The sequence below is a fragment of the Rhinatrema bivittatum genome, chromosome 5 (assembly GCF_901001135.1).
Source record: "Rhinatrema bivittatum chromosome 5, aRhiBiv1.1, whole genome shotgun sequence".
NCBI lineage: Eukaryota > Metazoa > Chordata > Amphibia > Gymnophiona > Rhinatrematidae > Rhinatrema > Rhinatrema bivittatum.
The window spans coordinates 72,828,767-72,848,411 of record NC_042619.1 but is presented as its reverse complement, the minus strand read 5'-3'; the positions used below and the strand labels follow the sequence as shown (position 1 = coordinate 72,848,411).

Here is a 19,645-nt window from a genome sequence, read left to right as displayed (position 1 = left end):
CGGGCACCAAGAAAAGTATAGCTTTCTTTTATTATATTTGAAATGGACTTTGACATGGAACATACTCAAAGTGTTTTTGCTCTTTAGCTCTTTCAGTGGAAGATGGTGGCTTGAGTTGGCTCCAGAAGTCATATCAGCGCATGAAGGAGCAATCTGAGAGAGAGAATCGAAATCTTGAGGAAATTATTGCTGCCAGATATGGGGTAAATATAAAGAATGAATGTTTGGTGGTGAAATGTTCCACTCACTGTGTAGGTCTAGTGGCGCCTTAGAAATAAGTAGCAGTACAGGTGAGACTTAATGCAAGCAGAAGGACAAATATCACTACAAGATGGGAGAGATACCAGCAGGGTCAGTTCTTTGACTTTCCACATGTAGCAGCCCAGACCATGGGTTACATTCCTTGCCAAGCAGACAAAAACAGAACAAATCACAGGCAGATCCATTTCTTTGCCTTAGTTTAGTTTTATCTCCAGCAGTTGATGAATCCTGCTTTTGACTCCCTCTTCCCCTTTTTAGGTATCAGAAGAATCAGTAGATGCTGCCATTAGGGCATCTAGCTCTGAGCCGCCTTCAGCATGCAGGAAATGTTTTTCTTGCAGTGGGGTACACAGCTCAGGAACCCTGAGGATCCAAGGGTCAGATTTCAGGATAAGGGTGCCAGGTCCAGATGCTGGGTTCTTGGTAGCGGGGAGGTTTGAGTGCCTACAAGGGTCTGACTCAGATAAGGCTGACGTGTGATCGCTTAGAGCACCAGTCTCTTACGTATGAGTCCCGATTAATTGAACTGCGGGATCTCTGTAGTTTCTTTACAGATTAAATGAACTGCGGGTTCTCTTGATGTTGCAGCTAGTGCACTGATCCCACAGAAGACTTGATCTGGGAATCAAACCCAGGTTTTCTGCATGGTAGTTTGCAGCAGCACCACCACCACCACCAAGCCAGCCCAAATTGTTATATAAAACTCTTCTTTGTTAGTAATCACTTTGGCCAGAAGAGCTGAGGGAGCTGCAGGTGCTGTCTTGTGGGGACCCTTATATGAATTTTCATAAAGACAGTGATGCTCCCTACCATTTTATCTTTTAGTCCCAAAGTAGATGTTTTATTATAGTACTTAAAGACCTAAATATTTATACTCTAGAGAAGAGAAGATGAAGGGGGAGATGAGATACACACACTCAAATTCCTCAAAGGTACAAATTAGGCATCGGAAGCAAATCTTTTTCAGAAAAATGAATGCTCTAAAACAAGCTGCCACAATATGAGGATCCAGGGCAGCAACAGCCCTGGATCCTCATATCAGAAAGTATTCCTGATTTTATGATGGATGCATAGAATGGACTCCTAGCGAAGCAAACACAGTAATAGAATTAAAAAAAAACATCTGATAAACACAGAGGATCCCTGGCGGTGAAGAGGTGAGAGAAAGTCAGAGATTGGGGTTTGTGGTGTTGCACTAGCTGTAAGATTGGGCAGACTGGATGGACCTAATGATTCTAGTCTGATGTCATAGTCTAAAAGAGTAATAGGCGCAGGATTGGGAAATTGCAGTATATAAACATATCACATTTCATTCTCTTAAGGACAGAGGCTAGGGGAGAGGCAACAACAAAACAAAAGATGGAGAAATGAAGCACAACCTAGTATTCTCCTAGGACAAGCAGGATGGTAGTCCGCACATGGGTGAGATCATCAGATGTAAGCCAGCACGGAAAACTTAGTCAAAGTTTCTGGAACTTTGTGCACACTGAGCATGCCCAGTATGTCCTATTTCACGTGTCCACGCTGGGTTCCTTTTCAATCTCTTTTTTTCCGCGGAGCTTTCGCATAATGGTTGAGTGAGCTTGTGACATTTTTCTTTTAGAAATTGCCTTTGGAAACTTTTCCACTGTCCCTTTTTGGGTTTTCTTGTGATTTCATCGAACACGGGTCTCTCTCAATTCCTTTTAATCTCCTCAGTCAGGTTTCTCGATGGTTCGGTAAGTTTACTTTCGCTTCCATTCCCACCGTGGCGGTGGTACCTTGGTGCCCGCCGTCACCGTCTCTCGTTTTTCCTTTCTTTTCTTTCATCTTAGCCTCGTCCGGTTTTCGTGGGTGAGTCCCAGTGTCCAGGGACCATGTCCATCATGGACCTCCATGAAGTGTGTGACCTCTGCCTAGAGCAGTGGTTCTCAACCCTGTCCTGGGGACCCCCCCAGCCAGTCGGGTTTTCAGGATATCCACAATGAATATGCATGAGAGAAAATTTGCATACACTGCCTCCATAACATGCAAATTTTCTCTCATGCATATTCATTGTGGATATCCTGAAAACCCGACTGGCTGGAGGGGTCCCCAGGACAGGGTTGAGAACCACTGGCCTAGAGGCATTGCATGACGTCCGGGGTTGCTGCATGTGCACCCAGATGACCCCTAAGGGACATCGCGCTCGGCTCGAGAAGATGGAAATACTGTTCGGGTCGAGGAAGTCTGAGCCATCGACTTTGGCATTGGCACAGATGGATCTTGGAGCAATACTGATGGACACCGAGCCATTGATATCAGCGGGGCCGTCAGTTCCGTAAATGCTGGTGGCTGATAAGGGCGCTGGAGATTGGCCCATGTTGGTCTCTTCCAGGTTGAGGACATCGGGTTCATCATCATTGACCTTGGCACTGGAGAAAAACCGGGCTGAGTACCGAGGGAAGCAGTCACCCTCGATGCTTGGTGCTGGGCTTGGGAAAGCACCGGCTCATGCCATGATGTCCCTGAAGCGACCCTGTGGCGAGGAGTGCCTATCCTCCATCGATGCTTGGGGTCCGTGATGGTCTCTATCAGTTCTGGTCTCAATGGCCGATCCACCTCAGGGATTCGAGGAAGATTTGGCCACCTGTCCTGCCTCCAAGTCAGATTTGGCATCTGCAGCTTTCGAAGAGGAACTGGAGCGCAAGGTCCAGCTGGCTGTGCAGTGGGCACTGCAGGGCATCGAACTGGCGGCGCAGATGGTGCTGGTGCCAGCACTCACCCTGCTGGAACCGCTGCTGGAATGGCTCATCGTGCTTATTGGTGTATTACTGATCCAGTTGGCACCGGTTCCCAGGAGGCCATCGATGCCCAGCAGGGTACCGATGCTTCCCTCGATGATACGGTGCTCATTGCTGATTCCTCCAAGCAGGAAGCTCCATCAAGGTCAGCAGGGACACCAGCTTTGCCTGTCCCGCTTTGCCGGCACCAGTGCCACCAATGCCCATGCCTCTGAACGAAGGCCGAGCACCCAGCGCCCCATCCCCTTTTGATTACAGTGAGGATGAGGCCCCATATGACCCTTGGGGTCTCACCTCAGAACAGTCTCTTCTGGAGGACTTGACTTTTTTTTGTACGGGTGATGGGAGAGGCCATTCTATTTCAGTTATTGATGGAGGATGCCAGGCATAAGATGCTGGAAATCCTCCAGTTCGTGGAGGCTCCTAAAGAAATCGTGGTGGTCCCGGTGCACAAAATCTTTAAGGAGCTGCTGCTGGGGATCTGGGAGCACCCCCTCACAGTACCTCCCATTAACAGGAAAGCGGATGGGATTTATCTCGTCCAACAGGCTACTAGATTTGAGAAGCATCAGCTGTCACACTAATTGGTAGTGGTTAAATTCACTTTCAAGAAAGCCAAGCATTCTCGGACTCACACCTCTGCGCCCCTGGGCAAGGATCATAGAGCGATGGATGCTCTTGGGAGGAAAGTGTTCCAAGGGTTCATGCTTATTGCCCGCATTGCCTCTTATCAGTTCTATATGAGCCAATACTCACGCAACCTCTGAAGCAAATGGAAGAGGCGGCAGAATGACAGCATCAGCAGCAGCAAGACCCCTTCTTATCGCTGGTGCAATGGACTGGAGTGTGGAAAACATGAGGTTCATTCAACCTACAATGTTTTTGAGAGGGCATGGAGAGGCTCTGCAGCGGGAATCGGCACCCCCAGAATGGCATGGCTGCATGCCTCGGATTTCCCACCAGAGGTACAGGAAAGACTTGCTGACTTGCCATGCACAGGGCAAATCTCTTTGGAGATAAGGTGAGAGACTTGAGTGCCCATTTGCGGGATCACCATGAGACCCTCCAGCAGCTCTCTGCCAGCACTTCAGACCCGGCCTCTTCAGCCAGGAGGTCTGTGAGACAGGGTCAGAGGGAGTTATTCTATCACCAGAGGAAGTACTGTCCTCCGGCCCTTTGCTCCCATTCGCAGAGGGTGAGCTTCCTTGGCTGTCCCATGCAACAGAGAGCTCCCAAGCCCCAGCCACAGCCTTCACAAGGCAATCCACGGACAGAAAACTGACTGGTTGAATTTCTCAATCCATTTACATACCCCGCAAAGATCTTTGAGATCTGCTAACAAAGGCCTACTGCACATCCCTTCAGTTAACACAGCACATCTGTCCCTGGTTCGAGAAAGAGTTATTTCAGTTGCAGGACTGAGTCTTTGGAACACCTTGCCTATAGATCTAAGACTAGAAACAGAGATAAAAAAATTTAAGAAAGACCTGAAGACATGGCTCTTTGAGCTAGCCTACTCAGATGATCTTAAGAAAGGATATTAACATCAAGAGTCCAGAAAACTTGTCCCCTTTTTTCCTGACATGAATATTTTCTTCCTAAGCTACTTTTATCATATTTTAAGAGTAATAATGTATAATTTTATATTCTACGATGTATATTTCTGATCTATATCTCTGATGTAATTTGTTCTTTGTAAACCATTGTGATGTAAACACGAACAACGGTATATAAATCTTTTAAATAAATAAAGCCAGAAATCTAGCCAAATCTTGGGACGGGGTTTTGACTGGATCGTAGAGAGCATAAGCTAGCCACCTGTACCCGAGACGCTGGACCCCCTCAAACTACGGTTCTTTGTGGATCGGTGGCCCAGTATAACCTTGGACCAGTGGGTTCTGTCCATTGTCCATCAAAGGTACCAATTAAACCTAATGGGTGTCCCGCCAAATTGCCCCCATTGCCCATTTTGGGGGCCAGTAATTCATTAGGAGGCACTGTTATGGGAGCTCTCTGTTCTCTTAACGGCCAGAGTGGTCAAACCAGTTCCACCAATGCAAAGAGGGCAGGGATTATACTCCCAGTACATTCTGATTCCAAAGAGAACAGGGGGGACTCCATCCTATCCTAGACCTGAGGGCCTTGAACAAATTTCTCAAAAAAGAAAAGTTCAAGATGGTTTCCTTGGGCATCCTGATTCCCCTCCTGCAAAAAGGGGACTGGCTATGCCTCCTCGATTTAAAGGATGCATACACTCACATCAAGATCTTCCTAGGTCACAGGAAGCATCTCAGATTTATGGTGGGAAAACAGTACTTCCAATACAGAGTGTTGCCTTTCAGGCTAGCATCAGCCGCCACGTGTCTTCACAAAATGTTTGGCCTTGGTGGGGGTGCATCTCCGCAGACTGGGAGTGCATGTTTTCCCATTCTTGGGTGATTGTCTGGTCAAGAGCACCTCTCAGATAGGGGCGCTTGACCATCTGGGTGTTGGAGGCACTAGGATTTTTCATCAACTACCGAAAGTCCCATCTCAGCCTGTCTCCTCGATTGGACTTCATTGGAGCCCTGCTAGATATGGCTCAGGTAAGAGCCTTCCTGCCACGTTCCAGGGCAGTCAGCTTGGTGTCCATAGCGGCGGTAATTCAACAGAGCTAGAAGGTTTCATCTCAGCACATGTTGAGGCTGTTGGGCCACATGGCCGCAACCACCCATTTTACTCCCTTGGCACACTTACACATGTGCAGAACCCAATGGTTCCTGAGGTCGCAGTGGCACCAGGCCATGCAGAGCCTCTGGGCTCGTTTCAGAGTCACTCCATCTTCCCGGGACTCTTTGTCCTGGTGGTGGGTTCTCTTGAATTTGGAATGGGGAATATCTTTCCATAATCCCCCCTCCCATCCAAATTGTTCTAACTATGGATGCGTCCACCTTGGGGTGGGGAGCTGAAGTAGAAGAGCTCTGCACACAGGGCTGTGGTGCACCCAGGAAGCACGGTGTCAGATCAACTTCCTGGAGCTCCGGGCGATCAGGTACGCACAATGGGCTTTCAGAGATCGGCTGTCCATCAAAATTGTCCTGATACAGACAGACAGTCAAGTTGCGATGTGGTATGTCAACAAGCAGGGAGGCATAGGCTCATACCTGCTGTGTCGGGAAGCGGTTCAGACAGGTCCTATGGCCTGTCCCAGGGGATGGTATTCAGGGCCATGTATCTGGCCAGAATGGAGAATGTGATAGCGGACAGATTGAGTCATGCCTTCAGATCTCACGAGTGGTCTCTGGACCAGGAAGGGTAGCGAACCGGATCTTCTGCCTCTGGGGAAACCCAGAGGTGGACTTGTTCGTGTCCCCATGCAACAGGCAAGTGACTCAGTTCTGTGCCCTGTACACGTCAGATGGCAAACCAGCCCCAGATGCCTTTGCCCAACATTGGGGCAGGGGTTGTCTGTAGGCGTATCCTCAGATTCCTCTAATCATGAAGATTCTCTTGCAGCTTCGCAAGGACCGAGGGACTAATATTCTCATAGCCCCTCATTGGCCGAGACAGATCTGGTTTCCACTCCTTCAGGAGCTGTCCATCCGGAGACAGATCAGTCTGGGAACTTCCCCAGATCTCATCACGCAAGATCAGGGCAGGCTGTGGCATCCCAACCTCCAGGTCCTGTCGCTCACAGCCTGGATGTTGAGAGGTTAATTCTGCAGCTGCTCGATCTTTCTGAGGTTGTGTCTCAGGTCCTGGTGGCTTCCAGAAAGCCTTCTACTAGAAAGTCCTATGGACTGAAGTGGAGGTGGTTTTCCATGTGGTGTGAGCAGAAGGCCCTAGATCTGTTCTTCTGCCTCACACAAAAACTGCTTGACTACCTCCATCACCTATCGGAGGCTGGCTTAATGACTAACTCCATTAAAGTTCATCTCAGTGCAATTGGCGCACATCACCGAGGTGTAGATGGTGTGCCCATCTCTGTACAGCCGATAGCTGTATGCTTCATGTGGAGCCTGCTTCAACTGAAGCCTCCCCTAAGGCCTCCCGCTCTGTCTTGGGACCCCAACGTGGTGTTAGCTCAGCTGATGAAATTCCTATTGAGCCGCTGCGCTCCTTTGACCTGAAGTACCTGACCTGGAAGGTCATAATTTTGGTGGCGTCACTTCAGCGCACAGGATCAGTGAGCTCCAGGCCTTAGTGACTTATCCACCTTATACCAAATTTTATGATGATAGGTTGGTCTTGCTTATGCACCCTAAGTTCCTATCTAAGGTGGTGATGGATTTCCATCTTAACCAGTCAATCATCCTGCCAGCATTTTTCCTAGGCCCCATTCACATTAAGGCGAATGAGCTCTGCACAGTTTGGATTGCAAGAGAGCCTTAGCTTTCTATCTGGAGCAGACAGAAGCCCATAGACAGTCCTCTCAACTTTGTATTTCTTTTGACAGGAATAGATTGGGAGTTGCTGTTGCCAAACAGACACTATCCAATTGGCTAGCGGACTGCATCTCCTTCTGTTATGCCCAGGCTGACTGCATCTTAGGGGGTCATGTCAAGGCTCATTCTGTTAGAGCCATGGCAACATCAGTGGTCCACTTGCGAGCAGTTCCCATGGAGGAGATTTGCAGGACTGTGACGTGGAGTTCTCTCCACACATTCGCATCTCACTGCTGTCTGGATAGGGATGTCCAACGTGATAGTAAGTTCGGCCAGTCTGTCCTTCGGAATCTCTTTGAGGGGTTGAAACCAATTCTTCCTGCCTAGGGCCCATTGTTTGGGTTCAGTCTGTCTTTCCCTCTGTTACCAACAGCACTGTGGTTGTTTTGCCCTTTAGCACCTGGTTGGTACCTGTTGGTCCCCCTTTTCTGTTGGGGAGCAGCCTGTAGCTAGGGATTCACCCATGTGTGAGAACTACCATCCTGCTTGTCCTAGGAGAAAGCAGAGTTGCTTACCTGTAACAGATGTTCTCCTAGGACAGCAGGATGTTAGCTCTCATGAAACCCATCCGTCACCCCGCGAAGTTGGGTTTCTCTTATCTTTTTAAAACTTTTCATAATTCTATGTTACGACACTGAAGAGTGACCCCGTGTGGAATGGTGGAATAGGGCATGCTGGGCATGCTCAGTGTTCATAATCAAAGTCCAAAAGCTTTGACATAAGTTTTCCATGCTGGGCTCCATCCGATGATGTCACCCATGTGTGAGGACTAACAACCTGCTGTCCTAGGAGAACACCTGTTATAGGTAGGCAACTTTGCTTTATTGCAAGCTATGGACTAGTCAAGTTGATACCCTCAGGCTATGACTTCCTAGGAAACAACAATGTTGATACTGGCAGGTTCCATTCCATTTCCATTTATTGGCTTTATATTCCCCACTTGCTCAGTGTGAGTTGGTGGTGGCTGGGTAATGTCTAGCAATGCCATGTTGTCCTAGAATGCTGGTTATTTATAGCTCTCTGATGATAAGGCATGATTGATAGGTATAGGAGGAAGGGAATATCTTGTGTGGTCATCTATCCAGGATGGTAGAATCCTTCTGAGGAAACAAACTAAAGTTGACTGATGAAGCTATATTGTCCTGCAAGTGGTCAAGCTTCTACAGCTGGCAGCTGGAATACTTTCTTGCATTGTGGACAGAGATGACTGGTCAGAATGGATGTGTCAGTTGGTCTTTTTCTGCCATTAACTGTATCATCAAGGATAGTTGGGAATTATTCCCTTTGGAAGCTTCTTCAAATTGTTTGCACATAAGGATATTCTGGCCAACATTTTTCCAGGATCTATTGATATTGCATGCCCCTAGGGTCCAACCGGTCCCACTGCAGGGGAGAAGAAGATTTTACTCCATATGCTTCAGACCTGTCCTAGACATATAGAAGTTGAACTTGTACTGAAAAAGAAAAATTTGTAGATGCTTCCTTTTTCCACTATTCTACTTCTAAGACAGGAAGTCTGGATGTGTTCTTTGGACCTCAAGGAGGCTTACACCAATATAATGATACATCCCACTGAGAGGAAAAATCTCAGATTTTTGGTAAGGTCACAGTACTTGCAGTACTGTATCTTGCATTTTGGCCTGGAGTCAGCACCATATATATTCACCAAGTGCCTGGCAGTCATTGCATTATATCTGCAGAGCCTGAGAGTGCATGTGTTCTCCCATGTGGCCAACTGACTGATCAAGAGCATCTCAAACATGGTGGATGAATAAAAACCATCATTTGGGTTTTGTAACCACTAGATAGAATAACTTGCAAACTTTTGGCTATATTGAGAGTGGGCATTTTTCAGACAGCCAATTAGCATAAATAAATGGGTTTTACTTGTATAAATCACTTTGAAACATGCTCTTCCCATGAAATTTTTTTTTTAACATCTTGGATACTATTTTTGCTTTGTTTATATTCCTATATCCTCAGACATTGTTAGCACCTAAGAATGTCTACTTCATGATTAAAACCTGTAAAGAAGTTAATTCAATTAGATACAGTGGAAAAGCAAATCATATTTTTCATTTTAAATTACATTTATTTTAACCTGGTCCTATTATTTCCATCTTTCTTGAATAGGTTTTTGCATAATTATATGTCTGGTTTTCTTAAATATTTGTACAGTGTTATCCTACTTCAACCTCCTTTTTTCACATTATATATCCCCTTAATCTTCATAACCTCATCTGTATAAATAAGAGTCAGTAAAGAAGTTGTAGATGATGCCTGTTAAGATTCGTGGCTCATGGGTCGGTTCTGTGAGTCACAGCACTTAACCCAGACATCTCTGTGCTGACACCAGCTCCGCTGCCGGCTCTTCATGGCCAGTCGCTGCCAGTGCTGACTGTCTGACTAGTAGTGTGGGACACTGCCATGCTGTCCCTGGCTTCTCTTAGGCACGTGCGTGTACCTGACACCCGGATGTTTAAAGGGCCTGTGACAAGAAAGCGGCATAGGTACCCCATGATGACATCACCTGCTCCTTCAGATAAAAGGCTCCTCCTGTGGAGCACCTGACGCCTCAGCAATGGGTCTTCTACTCCTGAAATAGTGTGTGCTACTCCTGCATGTTGATTCCTGATTCCTGTCTGCGTTTCTGGTTCCTGTGCCTTGCCTTGTCTTGTCCAGCTTTGTCTTCTCCAGCCTTCCTTGCCCAGTCCACCTCATCCAGGCTCGCTTGTCCTTTTCATCTTGTTCAGTGTCTTCAGTGTGGTCTCATCCACCCTTGGCTTGACTCTTCGGATGTTGACCTCTTGCTTGGACCTGACTTGATTGCTTGCCACCTGGACTTGATCCCAGGCTAGACCTGACCATTCTTGCTAGCTGCCTACTCCGACCTTGGTCTGTCCCTTACTCCATTAGTCTGATGCCTGCCCAGTGTGTGTTACGTGTGCAGTCCGCGGCAGACCCGCGGCACGGCCCCCTCACCTTTCTACAATGACTCCAGCTCCTGGTTCCTCCTTGCTGGCGGCAGTGGACAGTCATCTCCATCCTCTGGCCTCCCCTGGTGCCTCCGGCCCAGCAGCAGTCCCTGGCATTCCTGGTCCAGTTACCACGTCCATTGCTTCTCGTTGGGCCTCTCCACGTGGCCCGCGGAGAGATGCTGCTTCTCGGTGCCATGCCCCTCCCTAGGCACACGCGCGTGCATCACTGATGTTTAAGTAGGGACCGCGGTGGGAACCTAGCTGCGAACCCGGATGATGACATCAGTGGAGCTTCGGTATTTAAGCGCAGGCTCCGCTCCCTACCTTTGCCTTTGCAACAGGTCTTCTCGCTGGTCGAGTACTCGTTGCCTCCTAGAGATTCGTCTCACTCCTGCGTTCCCGTTCCTCGTTTGTTCCTGGTTCCTGTCTCCTTGTTCCTGTCTTGTTCCATACCTCAGATTGCCTACACAGACTTTGACCCTGCTTCGCCTGACCGCGCCATTGACTCTCTCCAAGCCCAGACCTCTGCTTCGCCTGACTACACTATTGCCTATCTCCAGACTCAGACCTCTGCTTCGCCTTACTACGCTATTGCCTATCTCCAGACCCAGACATTTGCTTCGTTTTGATTATGCTTGACTATCTCCGTGATCAGACCTCAGCCTCGCTAGCCACTGCCTCTGGATTGCCGCCAGCCCTGACTCAAGCCTGTTCCTTGACACCTCTCCAGCTTACTTCCTGGACTTGGTCTATTCAGGCTTCGGCCTGCTCTTGCTCGGGCGCCCCCCGTCTGCCTCCGTTCCTTTGGCGCCCGAGTCTCCAGGACACTACCTTGTCCAGTGTAAGACTGTACCATCTCTCACCTGCTGTCTCTGGGCTAAACCCAATCTCTACATCGACTACATACAGAGGTCTACCTAAGTCCAGCCGGTCCCGGCACCCAAAGGCTCAACCCGCAGGGATAGAGGGCTGGTATTGGTGAAGCTCCAGCTGGCCTCTGTCCATCAGCCCACTCCGCCTGCCGATGGTGGGGACCCATAGGTCCCTACTTACGGGTTGTGTCAACCCCACCTCGGCCCAAGGGTCCACCTCCGGTGCAACAGTGTGCCTTTGGACTTTAGTTATCGTCACCACCCTAGAGACCTGCCTAAGTCCTGCCAGCTGCCAGAACCCAAAGACCTAACATGCGGGGGAGGTGACCGGTAAAGGTGAAGCTCCAGTCTCTCTCGCTACAGGGTGTGTTTGCCAGATGCTGACGCAGCCTCATGGGTTTCCCTCGAGGCTGTGTCAATTAAAGAAGTACCCAGGGGCAATTGGCTCCTGATAGGCACAAAGAAATCAGCAAGGGCATTTCTGGTTTGCCCTGCTATCTTGTATATAATTATAGCTGAGTGGAACTCTCCGGAGGCAGTCATTAATATTGTACCCTGTTCAAAAAAGAGAAAAGCAATTTAAGATACCTAAGGTGTGTGAAGCCATGTCAGCTGTGACAAAGAGTACAATCCTAGAGGAAGGCAGATCGGCATCAAGGACTCTGCAGGATCATAAAATGGAGACTATGATGAAAATATTTGATGTGGCAAGTCTGGAATTGCAAGCAGCAATTTGTGGCAAATATGTGGCATGAGCCATGATATGTTTGGTACAGTAGGGCCAAGCAGCCACAGGCTTAGAGGTTCCACAAGTTCCAGACAATGATAATGTACTCTTGGAACTATGAGTGGCATTCTTAGCAGATACCATGTATGACTTGATTTGAGTCTCACCCAAAAAGTAACATTGACAGTGATGTCAAGAAGTTTACTATGGCTGAGGAATTGGGCTGCAGTCTCAGTCTCTAAAGTAAAATTAAGTAGGTTAAGCTTCAGAGGAGATCTCCTCTTTGGCGAAGAATTAGCAAAGCCAGTGAAGGAGCTAAGAGTGTCTGTTATTACATGTGTTTTAGTGGATCCTTGGGAGCTGTGGAGATGACCACGCCCACGGGGAGGAGCCCCGTGAGGAGCCACAGCACTAGGCTAGACTCTTATACACAAAACACCAGAATTGAACGCTTTTATTATACAGCTTGAAGTAACCACCAGGTGGCAGTGGTGAGTTGTAGTCTCAGGGACCTCGACAGACGGAGCCCTTCTCTCCTAGATGACATCAGGAGGTTCTGCAGCAAAGAGTTACTGTGGATGAGACTGATGAGAGATTAGAGTACTCACTCGGTGTTAGCTGTTATGGATGCGATTCCACCAGATAGTTGTCGTAGGTACAGGCACTGAGGCAGGGAGAGCAGGCTCTCGAGGAGCGAGTACCTGTTCCCTGAATGGCACCTGAAAATAGAACAGAGGACCCCCGAGGAGCGGGTACCCAAGTTAGTAGTAAAACCCCGAAGGGCAGAAGGAAAGCTTCCTGCAGGCAGCAGAGAAGCGGCAGAGTAGTGCAGACAGGAACAGTACAAGTCTATTCGAGCCTTTGCCAACTCAATGAGCTAGCAATCTTGAGAAGTAGATATACCCAGATTGGCGTGAAGTCAGATGAGGGAACACCCTCGAGGTTCGCGCCACTGGGCGTACTTAGATGTGGGTTGCGCGCACCCTAGCAGGTACCTGGGAGGAGCAATGGCGTACGGCTGCACCATAGCCATTCCGGGGACGCCAGAGAGGTCGGCTTGACGACGCTGCGGTAGCCATCTTGCCCAGGCAAGCGGAAGGAGCCGAGATAGGGGTGCAACAAGTGGGGCAAAGCCGGCGAAGACAGGACGCAACAGTGTCATAGCAGAAAAACTAAATTCATTCTTTGCTTCCATGTTTCCTAATGAGGATGTTGGGGAGATACTGGTTCCTGAGACTCTTTTCAAGGGTGATGATTTGGATGAACTGAAACAAATCATGGTGAACCTGGAAGATGTAGTAGGCCAGATTGATAAACTAAAGAGTAGCAAAACTCCTGGACCAGATGGTATACACCCAAGGGTTCTGAAAGAATTCAAAATTGAAATTTCAGATTTATTAATACAAATTTGTAACCTATCATTAAAATCTTCCATGGCACCTGAAGGTTGGAGAGTAACCATTGTAACCCTGATATTTAAAAAGGGCTCCAGGGAAACTATAGACCGGTGAGCCTGACTTCAGTGCGGGAAAAAAGCGGAAACTGTTCCAAAGTATAAAAACCCAGATCATATAGAAAGGCATGGCTTAATGGAACACAGCCAGCAGGGATTTACATAATGGAAGTCTTGCGTCACAAATCTGCTAGTTTTATTGAAGAGGTTAATAAACGTGGATAAAGATGAACCAATTGATGTAGTGTATTTGGATTTTCAGAAAGTGTTTGACAAAGTCTCTCATGAGAGGCTTCTAAGAAAACAAAAAAGTCATGGGGTAGGATGTGATGTCCTTTCATGGATTGCAAACTGGTTAAAAGATAGGAAACAGAGTAGGATTAAATGGTCAGATTTCTCGGTGGATAAAGGTAAACAAAGGAGTGCCTCAGGTATCTGTACTTGGACCAGTGCTTTTCATTATATTTATAAATGATTTGGAAAGGGATTTGACGAGTAAGGTGATCAAATATGCAGATACAAAATTATTCAGAGTAGTTAAATCACAAGTGGATTGTGATAAATTGCAGGAAGTCCTTGTGAGACTGGAAGATTGGGCATCCAAATGGCAGATGAAATTTAATGTGGACAAATGCAAGATGATGCATAATAAGGAATATAACCCGTGCTCCGGTTATACCGTGTTAGGTTCCATATTAGGTGTTACCACGCAGGAAAAAGATCTAGGTGTCAGTAGATAATATATTGAAATCGTTGGTTAAGTGTGCTGCAATGGTCAAAAAAGTAAAAAGAATGTTAGGAATTATTAGGAAGGGAATGGCAAATAAAAAAGAATACTAATCCCTCCACTCATGAGATAAATACTTCACAGTTAGTGTAGCTGTGTTTAAAAAAGGATTGGATAAGTTCTTGGAGGAGAAGTCCATTACCTGCTATTAATTAAGTTGACTTAGAAAATAGCCACTGCTATTACTAGCAACAGTAGCATGGAATAGACTTAGGTTTTGGGTACTTGCCAGGTTCTTATGGCCTGGATTGGCCCCTGTTGGAAACAGGATGCTGGGCTTGATGGACCCTTGGTCTGACCCAGTATGGCATGTTCTTATCATTTTTTAAATTTTTTAATGTTTTTTAATTTAAATTTTTAAATTTTGGGAATTAGTATCAGATACTAAGGTGCTTTCTCTGTCCAATCTCCAGGCTCTTGCCCGCAGTGGGCTTCAACCTTCATCATCATTGAGCACAATGTTTCATATCATTTACTATTTCCCATCAAACTATTTACTATTTTATATAAATAATTTCAATGCCAGTTTTCACTACTTTTATTTAACTTATTTGTAAACTCTTCCATAGCCCACTGCGATGCCTCTGTTTCACACACCCATTGAAATGATTTATATAAAATACATTCTGGCCAGTATTTGATCTCAAAGGATTCAACAAATTATTTAGAACAGTAATAGCAGTAAGGAAAGGGGAGTTCCTATCCTTGCAGGATTTGTCAGAAGCTGTTCTTCATATTCCCATTGGACAGGAGCATTATCACTTTCTAAGATTCACAATGAGAAAACATTTCCAGTTCAACCCAGTGCCTTTTGGGGCTGGCAATGGCATTCAGAACCTTTATGAAGGTCATCGTTGGTATTGGTAGCCTTCCTACTTAAGGAAGAGATCAGAAGCCAACCATATTTGAAAAACTGGCTTGTCCAGTTCCTTTCAAGAAGGTATCCTAGCAATGCGCAGAGTTTTATAGGTACTGGAAGGACCAGGCTGAGTGTTGACTGGAGCTGTCTATAGCTGGCCTAGTTGTTGATACACCTAAGGGCCCAATTCAACACAGCCTAGGATAAAGTATTTATAAAAATCCATAGGATAGACAAGCTTTGTCAGCAAGTTAGAATAATATTGATAACGCAGGATCCTATAGCCTGGACATATCTATAGTCCCTTAGCTAGATGGTGGCAACCATTGAGGTGGCTCTTACTACAAGAGCCCATTAGTACCCACTACAAGAAAATATTTTGACTTTCACCCACAAGGTGAAGAATATCAGAAAACCTTATCATTCACAGCTCGAGTCAGGAAGTGCTGGAACTGGTGGTTGGTCAAAGCCAATATTAGAAAAAGGGATCAATTTAGAGCCACCCCCCCACTGGGTCATAGTAACAATGGATACCAGCAAAATATCATGAGGAGCGCACTGTGAAGGGCAGAAGTGCAATGCCTGTGGTCCCAAGAGGAGAAATCGTCTGCAATAAATGCTCTGGAGACAAGAACAAGCAGAGAAGCATTGCTAAACTTCCAGCAGCTAGTAGAGAGGAAGCCAGTAAGACAGTGCCACTGTGGTAGTGTAAGTGAACAAGCGGGAGGGCAAGCAGAGCAGACAAGTCCTAAGGGAATCAGGATTGTTGATGGATTGGACAGAGAACATCTACTGGACCTCGCCACACCCCATAGAGTGGGCACATATAATCTCCCACATTTTTTAAGCTCTCAGATACTAGACCCAGGAGATGGGATCTAACAGATAGGAACTTCAATCAAAAAGAGCCAAATGGGGTTGTCCTCAGTGGGATCAGATTGTGATGCACAGAAACTCCAAGGCAAAACAGTTCTTCAGTAGAAGGGAAATTTTGAGGTCCAGTGTAATAGATGCGCTATTACAGGTATGGCTTTATTAGATACTTTTGTATGTATTCTCGTCCTGGCCAAATGATAGGCAGGGTGGTAACAATGATCGCAAACCATCCTGGGGAAATGATACTGGTTGCACCAGAATGGTCGAGATGCCATGTTATGCAGACCTGTCAGGCCTGGTGTAGAGGAACTGCTGAAGTTCAGCCAAGCAGCAGGCCTGCTAAGGCAGGGTCCAGTAATTATGGAGAATCTGAATCCATTCTCTCTTATGGCTTGGCTCTTGGGAGGAAGAAACTATTCAGGAGAGGATACTCAGCATAAGTCATGTCAACACTGCAAAAAGCCAGGAAAAACTCTGCTTCATTCATTTACATAAGAATCTGGAAGATCTTGAAAGATGATGCACCTAGTGGACTATAAGGCTGCACAAGGCAGACATGACAAAGATTTTGCAGTTTCTACAGGGCAAATTAGAAAAAGGCTGAGAGGTAAACTCCCTAAAAATCCAAGTAACAACAGTAGCCTGATACATGGTCAGTGGTCAGTGGTTCCTTTCTGGTGACACATTTAGAAGTGGTTCATTTTTTGAAAGGAGCAAAACAGATGTCTGCCTAGGAGGCCACAGGTATCACCATGGGAGCTTAAATATGTCCTAAGGGCACTGATACAGGCAATATTTGAACCTCTCAAGAAGGCCTCAGTTTAAGACCTTACACTAAAAATAGCATTCAAAGTAGCAGTTGACTCAACAAGAAGAATCTTGGACCTGCAAGCATTATCATGCATAGATCTGTATCTCTTTCTCCAGGGAGAAGGTCACAATTGACCAGTACCCTCCTTTTTGCCAAATGTAGTATCAGATTTCCAACTGAAGCAAGTTATTTCTTTACTGGGGTTCAGATCAAGAGACTGTATAGGCAGTAAGAAAGAGGTCAGATTACTGGATGCTCGGAACATATTTTTAAAGTACTTAGAGGTAACCAATGAATGCAGAAAGTTGGACTGACTTTTTGTGCAGTTTGTAGGATCCCACAAAGGTGAAGTGGCTTCCAAAATATCTGTTGCTCACTGAATTAAGGAAGCAATACTCACAGCTTATATAGTAAAATGGAAGCAAGTCTCAGAAGAACTGAGAGCACACTCCATGAGAGCACAGGCAGCATACTGGACAGAGTACATGGTGGTAACACCTGCAGATATCTGTAGAGCAGCCATGGAGGCGTTGCATTCATTCTTGAAGCATTATAGGCTGAATTTTCAAGAAAATAAGGATACAGCATTTGCTATGGGGCTCCTAGAAGCAACTCTAGGGTGCTGCCACCCATGATAGTACATCCCACAGGTCTGGGCTGATCTGCCATGGATGATAAGGACGGTGAAATCAGATCTTACTTGCTAATTTTCCTTTCCTTGAGTCCTGCCAGGCTAGTCCAGAACCCCCCTAAAAAGAAAAACAAAACAAGGTAGAAATGTTTTGTGTATATGTATGCACATAAGAAGGTGTATGGAAAACAGACTCTCTAAGGCACACAGAAAGTTGTCCGAGAGAGAGAAAAGCAGAATCATAGCTCAAATTCTTTTTGTTATGCTAGATTGTTTATTTTATTTTTTTTGCATAACTCAAGTTTTCTCTGGCTATCTGAGGGGGGTCTTCATGCTTCAGCTTAGAAAACAGACTACTGATGCCTTCCCTGCTGCACCAGGTTATATATAGAGAGAACATCAGGTCAAAGAACTTGCCCTCTGCCTCCATCTGCTGGTAGAAGGGACAAAGCCCACTTGTCTGGACTGGTCTGGCAGGACTCAAGGAAAGGAAAATTAGCAGGTAAGATCTAATTTCACCATTCTGTTGCTACATTTTTTTTTTTTTTTTTAACATTTTACATATTTTTTTCTTTGCAGTCTGTGACGATATTCCAGAGTAAAATGGAGGCAGCTGAGAAAGCTTCATCTGTTTACTATGCAAAGGAAAATGAAGCTAGAAAAGAAAGATGGAAAAAATTAAATTATTCAGATACAGGGCCTGGTAAAGAATTAAAGAGAGACCAAAATGTGGACAAAGACCAGCATGATAAGAGTGATAGAAATGATTTCTCTAAAGACTTTTCTAAGCAAAAGTATAATAAAGTATCTCAGGATGAACACAGAGAATATCATAGAGACAGATTAGGAGATGTTGGCCGAGAATATGAAAATGCTGGTTCTAAATTGAAGCCAAGAAAGAATTCCTCCATACCTGCATTGGAAGGGTCTAATCCAAAAAGTCGGGAGAAAATACTGTCTCACTGCAGTTTTAAGTATAAGTTTTTGAAGCCCTCTGATGATGATACAACCTATGGAAGCAGAGATAAAAACTCTGAACTGCAGAGGAGTTCATCTTCGTCACGAAGTCTTTTGAGCAGTGGTTTCCGAAAACCCCAGAATGACAGTGACAATGCTCCATCGTGGTGCAAAGCACTAACCAAAGAAGAAAATGAAAATGAAGAGCTAACCAAGAATTCCCAAGTTGCTCCAGAAGTGACTGTCAGAATGGAAGAAACTGCAAAAGATGAAATTTATAATCCAGAGGGAGAACATTTCAGCGATGTTCCTGATAAGAGAGAACTATTGATAGACAAATCATCGTCTTCCAGGTATCTTGTATTTTATATATTGTTTGTTATGAAACTATAGGGAAAATAGAACTAATAATTTATATTGGTTTGTGTTAGAAACAAATCTTAATAAGATTGAGTACAAGGAATAAAACCTGGGACAAGTTCATCACACAAACTACCATTAGAAACCTACTGTATCTTGCCATGTATATCTGTAATCTGTGGAGCTTAATTTTTAGTTTTCCTGGGAATGTCTTTTTATTCCCCCCCCCCACACTGATTTTCTTCCATTTTTGATCAATATAATAAACACTGATAAATTCCCAGGAAAAATAAAATTGAAAACAAAGGTTTCTCTCTCTCTCTAATCTTTAGTTTTACATTTTTATTTTTATTTTTGTCTTGGGGATATATATGTGTGTATATATATATATATATATATATATATATATATATATATACACACACACACAAACCAAAAAGATCAGGCAATATATATCACTAACCAGTGCTTAATATGTAAAAGAAAAAATACACTCTAAAAAGAGTGGGGCAAAAGCACTTAATTTCCCCAAAAAAAGGTTATATATTATAAAATAAAAAATCAATTTATTGCAAAAATCCTTTAATCATATATATGTATCAGACAAAATATTCACATGTCAAGTAGAAAGAACTAGGAGCCGATAAACTACGGGAGGAAGGCGTCTTGGGTGAGCACGCTTGTTTTGCTTTGTGAACGCATTTAAATTCACTCTTTGAAGACTAATGTTTTAAGTAGAGGGGATTTATCAAAGCACAAGAAGTCTCAGCATTGTTTTTTTTTTCTACTAATGAATTCATCTTTCTTCTAACAGAATTTCGATCGCAAGGACGTTGTATTAAGTACTGTGAGCATAATTTGTATATCTATTACAGATAGTGTTTAAT

General features: G+C 45.3%; 1 protein-coding gene across 4 annotated transcripts in view; it reads left to right on the top strand.

Moving 5' to 3' along the window:
• CWF19L2 (CWF19 like cell cycle control factor 2) overlaps window positions 1-19,645 on the top strand; it is a 664,038-nt gene that overhangs the window by 165,240 nt on the left and 479,153 nt on the right. For all 4 annotated transcript variants that reach the window (XM_029602446.1, XM_029602444.1, XM_029602447.1 and 1 more), the window contains exons 8-9: window positions 88-203; window positions 18,021-18,751. In XM_029602446.1, the coding sequence (XP_029458306.1) occupies window positions 88-203; window positions 18,021-18,751 (847 nt within the window). The remainder of the gene's footprint in view (window positions 1-87; window positions 204-18,020; window positions 18,752-19,645) is intronic.